The sequence below is a fragment of the Rhamphochromis longiceps genome, linkage group LG9, assembly GCF_057381845.1.
Source record: "Rhamphochromis longiceps isolate RC_006_pf linkage group LG9, R_longiceps_female_GT1.1, whole genome shotgun sequence".
Taxonomy (NCBI): domain Eukaryota; kingdom Metazoa; phylum Chordata; class Actinopteri; order Cichliformes; family Cichlidae; genus Rhamphochromis; species Rhamphochromis longiceps.
In genome coordinates this window covers 14,122,327-14,130,909 of record NC_140565.1, presented here as the reverse complement: position 1 = coordinate 14,130,909, position 8,583 = coordinate 14,122,327, and the positions used below count along the sequence as shown (strand labels likewise).

The 8,583-nt window shown below is 37.0% G+C and overlaps 1 protein-coding gene across 1 annotated transcript; it reads left to right on the top strand.

Annotated features, from left to right (window-relative positions):
- Window positions 1–1,225: 1,225 nt before the first annotated feature.
- LOC146662010 (B-cell receptor CD22-like) lies at window positions 1,226–8,379 on the top strand. The gene is made up of 8 exons (XM_085417875.1): window positions 1,226–1,232; window positions 2,984–3,160; window positions 4,971–5,036; window positions 5,236–5,613; window positions 6,735–7,040; window positions 7,621–7,890; window positions 7,968–8,049; window positions 8,157–8,379. The coding sequence occupies exons 1-8, from the start codon at window positions 1,226–1,228 to the stop codon at window positions 8,236–8,238; spliced, it is 1,368 nt and encodes a 455-aa protein (XP_085274001.1). The 3' UTR covers window positions 8,239–8,379.
- Window positions 8,380–8,583: the final 204 nt, after the last annotated feature.

The window sequence follows — 8,583 nt, the reverse complement described above, 5'->3', positions numbered from 1 at the left end:
CATGCAAAATACATTTCACTGTGAGCGTCAGCAGTGTCTGAAGATATATTGGCACAAGGCTCATGTCTCTGCAGCCCATGGTTTGGGAGATATGAGGAGGGGAAAATGCCTCCCGTTACAGAATTTCAGCTCTGATTTTCATGAAGTCTCTGTAGACTTTGAATTGGGAGTTTTCCGACCTTGTGTTGCTATGAGGCAATTTGCGAGAGAACTGCAACTGAACCTCCAACAATAATGCAATGACATTTTCTGAAAGCCAAAAACAATACCTACGTTTTGATGTATAATTTGTGTGGATGGAGCGAAAATTGAGTGAGTATTTGTTCAGACATGAACAACAGATTCAAACTTTTCAACGTGTGCTCTGTTCAGAGTGCCCTTAGCAATGATAGCAACCCATGTTCTGTCCTCATGATTCATGCAAAAGTTAAAAATTCATTGTAGGACAATGGTAAGAGATATGAAAGGGCTGAGTTATAGAGTGATAGATCAAGAATGGGAGAACATTTTAAAGTTGGAATGGTGTTTGTGGGTGAAATCATCTGGAAGTAGTTCAACAGAACAGCTCACCTCTGTTGTTCACCTGAAGAACAACAGAATTATCCTTCCAAGATATCTTCATGATACATTATCCTACATGTTTACTCAAAACAGGACCACTTTTACATAGCTGGTGCATGCGCTATGAAGCGAAACACAACTTCTTTAAAAAACACTTGAAAAGTTTCAAAAATGTAACTAAAACATTGACAATAAAACATCAAAGTCATATTGCTTTCAGTTGGGAGACATGTGACCTCAAGAGACTGACCACTGGCCCAGGTAAAATGCTTTCTTTAAATGCAGTGGACTGGGGCTGTACGATAGCAGAGACTCTTCAGTTACCAATCAACACCAAGGTGTTAAATGTTAGATGGGCAAAACACCATTGAAATACTTATTGTGCAGATTTGATTGTTTGTATAAATAAAAGTCTATTGTGAAATGCTGGTGTTTCACAAGATCTACCATGTTGTTGTGAAGGATGAGACGTTATTGTTGATTATGTTTGCACTGCAAACAGTGTCTCAATGAGCATTGTGAGATGAATTATCATCAATTTGCCAATACTGAACAATTCAAATGACCATTATCTCAGTGTTACTTACGTTCCACAATGATTAGTTAACACAACAAAACACACCTTTAAGCATTTAATGTCATTTTAAAGTGGATTTTTGGAGACATGGAACGTAAATGTGCCTGTCAAAGAGATTTTTCATAGTCCATGTTTTAGGTATATTTTTTCATTTCTAAAAAATGATTTATATATCGCAGTTCAGAGGGCTTTATACTGAACTTAGAGGTGTCATGTTTAAAATTTTCAGAAGGAATTCAGGAGAAAATATCTGTCGTTTAAAAAGATTTAATTTGCTTCAGCAGTTGAAATGACAAGTTTTACAGTACTGTACCTTTGGGTGAACCAGGGAACTGCATCAAAGAAAAGATGACACTGAATCAGGCAGTGCAGGTTTTATACTGCGACAATCACAAAGATTATTATGGCTATCTTCTCCCAACACAAACGTGGCAGTCTGCTGCGAATCCTCCTCGTTCAGTCCGACCTCACCTCGTATCTGCTCCTCCTCAGAAAGACAGAAAAGAAAAACAACCCCTGCGCAGCCTTGGCTATCTGTTGATTTCTAAGGCCCATTTCCGGACATCTTGTTCGGACTTCCTGAGACTATTCTAACCATTATCAGTATATGTGTAAGCATGCAGCAAAAAGGACCCTCAAACGCTGTACGCCCACTCTTCAATATTTCACCCCAGTCATAGCACCGGATGAAGTTTATTACCCTCAAAACAGAGCGCCAACTCGTTTATGAGCAAAATTGCATTGCGTATAAATAAAATAAAAAAACAGCTTTATCTAATAATTTAATAAAAAACAAAAATCAATAATTTTCAACCCTAATAGAGGATTAAACAAAGTATTGATGTTATCGCACATCCAGTACCAGCATTAGTACTCAATATTTAGATTGATGACCTCACCTCTAGTAGACACTGTTTTTGTAAGCTGTGTGAGATGACAGACAGAATATTTACTAATGTGCCTTTTTTATATTTGGTTGGTGTTTTATTTTGTTTCTTCTCAAAAAAATTAAAATGCAGACCATATACTGTACAAAAAAGCTAACAATGGTAGGTAAGGTAACAATGAAGTGACCATATTTGGATGAGAGGGCGAAGTGTTAATGCTACCAAACATGGTTAGTGAGCAGCATCCATAAACTGTAAGGATGCAACACACAGAAACATCTGCTAATACAAAGTGTTGTACTAACCAGTTGAATTTCACTTTTCAAAACTGTGGCAAAAAGTTCTTGGTTGCTCTAAAGTGGAGAACAAACTTTAGGAGACTAAATAATGTGCCAGATTGTTAGTGATGGGAGACAAATTTGAATCTCTAACACATTCGAAATTGATTTTGTATGAAAAAAAAACACAACATGCTTTTTGTGAACATGCAGAAAGCGATGTTAGCACATAGTAGGGCTGGTTTACCAGGATTACCATGATTGAGATTCAGCACAGAAATAAAATAAACTGATGAATGCCACAAGAATACTTGGAATCACAAGAAGATAAGTTCAGTGAGTCATCAAGTTTATCTTTCTGTTACTTAATGGAGGTTCTGGAGTGGTGTGACAGGTTGTGCTGTGTGTACATACTGCAGACAGATTGGATTCCAGGGAAAGAATTGAAGCTCAGTCATGCCAATAGGACTCTTTGCAAACAAACAGAAGTTTTCACTGTATAAACATTACAAATAAAACAACACCAAAAACAACAAAACATAAATAACAGAAAGAACAAGCCAAGATATTTTTTATGCATCTTTCCTTTTTCCAAGTATCATCGCGCTGTAGCAAGCCAGCTACAGCGACTGGTTTCAGGTCTCCCCTGTCTACCGAATTCACTTTACCCGCTAATACAGGACTTTCTCCTCAACACCCTGTACCTTCATCCTCCAACTGCAATCGCTTACCTGCCCGGCCCACTGGAGGATTCGCTGCCCAGCCTGTGTGTCCTGCCTTTGAGGAGGAAGGAACATCTATGCTGCCGATGCTCCTCACCACAGCCAGATTCCAGGACTTCAGAGCAGCCGGTTGTGGTGAGTAACGGTGACATTTTTTCCACACCTGTTGAAATACTGGCTGTTTCTTCTGGGGCAGTGTTTTGTGTAACAAAGACCGTTTCCATTCTGTCCTCCCAGACTATGTGCTTTGCTCACCCATGTCGAGCCACCTAAAACATTTACTTCACGATAATATTATGCTATTGCTTTTCTCATTTTTAATATGATTATTTTACAGTGCATTACAAGTATGTTGCTTCTGATGTCAGCATCATTTGTATTAGCAAAAGTTGTATATTAATACTGAGAATGACTAAAACATTACTGCAAGGTTAAGCTTTGAGGCTTTGACAAATACAAGCTAAAGATATGTTTAAGGATATCATCTGACTTCATTCACAGGAAATAAGCAGGAAGGACAAAACTGACTTCATTATGCAGTGCAGTGCAGTCAGTGGATGTCTCTATATGTTCTTCCTGAAATTTGCTACAGGCTGCTTCAGTTTACTCATAAGACCATCAGCAGACTTAATGTGGGGTAAGCAAACATTTTACAGCTTTTTATTCTTAAGTTTTAAACTAAAACTTATTTTGTTATTCTTCTTTATTTATTTAATTACATTTTTATTTAAAGCTTTATTTAACCAGGAAATAAAATAACTCTCCATATTAAAAATCTCTGTTACAAGAATCTACACAAAGAACATTTTATTGTCAATGTGTATAAATTGACAGAATCGGTTGTTTATTGCCTTTTATTTCATTAAAACAGCTAGGTTATTTTGCTCGCTAAAAAGGGAACAAGCTTGTGCCTGCATGTGAACATGCTAACACTTTTTCTTAATCAGCATGTCCTGTTTCTAAACTTCCTCCTAACAACAATGGTGCATGTTTTACTGTAAAAATAGTATAAACCTGTTGTGTAATGCTGTGGGAGGCAGGCAGGATAGGACCAAAAATGCAGAACACAAAGCAGGGCTGAACTCAGAAACTTTATTGCTGGATTAATCAAACATGTAGAAACTAGGAAATGATAAGGAACCTAAACTGGGAAATACAACAGGTGGAAACACCGCTGGAATGAGTCTGACTAATGAAACAGGGGAGGCAAAACCAAATATAATCCACACGGGACAAGAGACTAACACAATAAATCCAGAAACAGAGAGAGACCAGTCATAGGAAAACATGGGAAACACACTGACATCCAAACTGGCAAAATACAGGGAACAGAGGGAGGAGACAGAGACAAGACAAGGAAGAGAGTGAGGGACCAAGAGAGAACAGAGGTACCAGACAGACACACAGAGACAAGACTTACTTTACATAGAAACACAGGATGGCAAAGACTAAACTAACCAACATAATAACAAATGCTGACTGACGACAAATACAAAATATAGAACTATAATACAAGGATAACAAAACAGAAAACTCCTAAACATTCCCAAAATTAAAAAACTCTGGGTCACAGTGACAAATCTTACACTAACACTCCACACTTCTGTAAGGCACATTTTACTTTTTTTTTTCACCGCAACTAAATGATGCATCAAATAATTTATTTAGTGTTTTAATTTGACATGAACTCTGAGATATATTGTTTTTATTGCATTTCAGTTATTTTCGCATAGTTCCACAGGTGTACTTAAAAATTACAAAAATGACACAAACCACTGATACGGATGAAAAATGTGATTGCACAGAATGAGTTTGTATTGAAAAGTTGGTTTAAAGACAACATTGTGTAAAAGCTCCACATGTGAAATGATTCAAAACAATGATTTTATTTCTTTTTTATCTGTTTATCTGATTCTTGCCGTTGCTTTTTTATTTGTAAACACAGGGAAGGAGTTTCTGTCTGTGAACATTTTGACTGTCGGTGTGCTACTGATTGGTCTCTTTCTTTCAGGTGAGCTGATTGTTCAGCTATTCAAAGGCATTGTTGAAAAGATTTTTTAATTTAACCTCATTTTGAAACAAAATGGAAGACCTTTGAAAACAGAGTCAACTGTTCATGTCCTGACGAAAACTGTAACACTTACATATAAACATTGAACTGCAAACATGAAAAGAACAGCATTTTGTTAACCATGACACTGTACTTACAGCTGCTTTGCCTGATTGTCATGATGGAGCAGACCTCTTCATAACGGCTCCAAAGAAGCTGGAAGCACTGAGTGGATCTTGTTTGCATATTTCATGTAGCTTCAGACCCAAAGAAGGACAGACATTTATCAGCACAAGAAAAACCTTTGGAGTGTGGATTAAAAGTTATCATAGAGTTACCAGAAACAATGTGATCTTCAACAGTAGTGGAGCAGTTAGCATCTATCCAATGAGTATTACTGGGAACCTGAGTCAGAGAGACTGCACCACTCTGTTTTCTAATTTAACCACAAACTACACAGACACATACTTCTTCAGAGTAGAGAGTGAACCATTCAAGGCAACAGCTCATTGTGATTCTCTTCAAATAACAATCAGAGGTAAAGGATTTTGAATTCATTTCTAACATAAAAATATATGCCTTCATTCTGAAAGTTGCAGTAACCCTACAGTCACAATGACTGTTCTGATTTATTTCATTTAAAAAAATGTGTGAAATTTTCAGAAAGATTTTTTTTAAAAGCCCAGAACCCAAATACAGGGATTTACAAACCATGTACAAACAACATATCAAGGGTTAAAACTGGGAAATTAGATTGTTTTATAAGTAAAATAGAAAGAAAGAACATCGAATTTTTCTGAGTCTGAGACAAACATAATTTTCATTGTTGCATAATATACAAAATCATTTTTAAGACCAGAACCTGACCTTAAAAATGATTAAGCACACGGACTCTTTCCCTACGAATAAAGAACCCGTTTGGTTCTTTAGTCATCGGGATTATTGTCTGAAGGCCAAGAAAGATGCCCAACAGATTTAATTTACCGAGTGGATCATCACAGTCTTGCCGTACTGGTCCATCTGATTGACCTTTTGTTATTATCATTTATTTATTTTATTTTATTTTCAGCTGTTACTTGTTTAGGAGATCTTACATACAAACCTAGAGAAAGCAGTAGTGTTTGTGCATCTTTAGAATACAAATCAGCACTTGTTTTGACCACTGGTTGTCACTTATAGAATTTATAGAAATCCCTGTACACAATCTTCAATCTTTGCATGTTTTCTGTTGAGAACTTTTTTTTAACATTGTTTAACTATTTACCTCAACACTCTTTGAGAATGATAAATCCCTCACATGTTCAGTTCTGAAAACCAAAAAAAAAAAGAAAGAAATTTTGACATTACACAATATTTCTAGTATTTTCTCACCCTCGCCTCAACTTTGTTTTTAAATAGATTGTTTAATAATGTCTATGTTATTCAAAACTAATCCAATGTCTCACATTTTATCCTTAAATGTGTTGTTCTTGTACCATTTTTGATTCGTTATAATGTTTCATTGAGTTGTACATAGGTGCATTCAGTGGATTACATACTAAGTCTCAACTGCTTTATAGATGGGTTTGTTAAACTGCTATTTAGTGCATATGAGTAAACCTGCAAATGCACACCAATTAAACTCTTTTTTTAAACTATGTTTGTGATGTGAAACCACAGATTCTCCTTGGAGGCCCGATATTACAATCCCAGGTGATCTGAAGGAGAAGGAGTCTGTCACTATAACCTGCTCAGCTCTCACTCCCTGTCCACACTCCCCTCCTCAACTCACCTGGAATCTCCAACAAGACTCTCACAACAAAATAGAGGAAAACACAGATGGAAGCTTTACAACTAAAATCCAGCAGAACATCACTCTGTCAGACACACATGATGGAAAGAAGATCAGCTGCTCTGCCAGATATCCTGTGAACCAAGGAAACGACACCAAGACAGCAGAGACAGAAGAGACTCTCAGTGTTTCATGTAAGACAATCAGAGTTTGTTATTTGAACCTGTCAGCTCATCATGATTCGTGGGATATAATTTTTAAGTAGTTTTTATAAGGACAGCCCAGTCATCCATGACATTTTAAAAATGAAGAAAAAAGAAATACTTAATTTATCCTGAAATGATTGTGTTACAGCAGTCAAAATGTGAAACTAATTCTATGAATACAAATTTATATGTGATAATGTAGGGAGTCTAAATTTAGCGCTGCTGGTGGTAAAGATTTTCTGCATCTGTCCTTGTGGCAGCAGAGTTAAAAAGATTTTAACTCTGCTGCAAGTTTTCAACTCCATGTGCAGTGGGGTGAAAGTACCTCTGTGTTGGATGTAAAGTGACTAGTGCACAATGACTATGGTGCTCATGGTCAGAGTTAAGCAGCATAAAGGGTTGTAGAGATAAATGTGAAGCTAAGTTGATGATGGTTATATAGTGTATACTATAAAGAAATCATAAAAAGTGTCAGTATGAGGCGCAGAGAAATCATACCATAGCAATGAACGAGAGCCAACTGAATACTATAGTGAAAAATAGTTATCTAACTCGCTTTTTTTCTTAGATGCTCCTAAAGACACCTCAGCATCCATCAGTCCATCAGGTTTGGTGTCAGCAGGCAGCTGGGTGAACCTGACCTGCTCCAGCAGAGCCAAACCTCCAGTCAGCAACTTCACCTGGTTCAAGAAGAGCAGAGATGGAGCTGTGAAAGTATCTGAAGGAGAGATTTACAGCTTCAATGTAACAGATGGAGGAGTTTATTACTGTGTGGCCACTAATGATCTGGGTAATCAGACATCAGCAGAGAGTCATGTGACTGTTACTTACAATGAAGGTAAAGTAGGTTAGTTAGTTATTTTCATTTTGTCACTTCATACATACATTTAACACTAAAATCTGGTTTGATTTCAGCTGGCATACTGGTTGGTGTTTACACTATAGTGAAGATTGTGGGAATCATAATGCTTGTGAGCACACTGGGCATGTTTGAGTGGTGAGAAAAATGTTTCTGTGATACACTCAATTGAACTTACAGAATAACTGTTCTGTAGTAAAACAAAAGGGATTTGTTTTTCATTGATTTCTTTGTTTTTCCTTCAGCTGGTTCAGCTCAAGATGCTCCAACAATCCAGAGACAGAAAGCTGTCAGATGAGCAGAGTCACATCACAACACATCAACTAAAGTTTCTGCAGGAGGACAAACTCCACCTTAAAATGTCACTAAATTACTCCAGAGTGCACCCTGGACATCTCGCCAATCTGATGCAGGGCTAACACATGCTGCCCTCTATTCACATCACTAATACTGTATTAAATAACTTGCTGCCCCCTTTGTGGAATTTTGCCCATCCAATTATAAATGCTTGAAAGTGAATGCCATCCTGTATTAAATAAGACATGGAAATAGCAATTGAGATATCTGTGTAGGTTCTCAGTCTTTTATTTCATGGAAGTCTAAGTCACTTGGAAAGCAAGCGACAAGAATTCTTCGTCTCTTGAAGACATTGCATCTCTAATCTAAGATGCT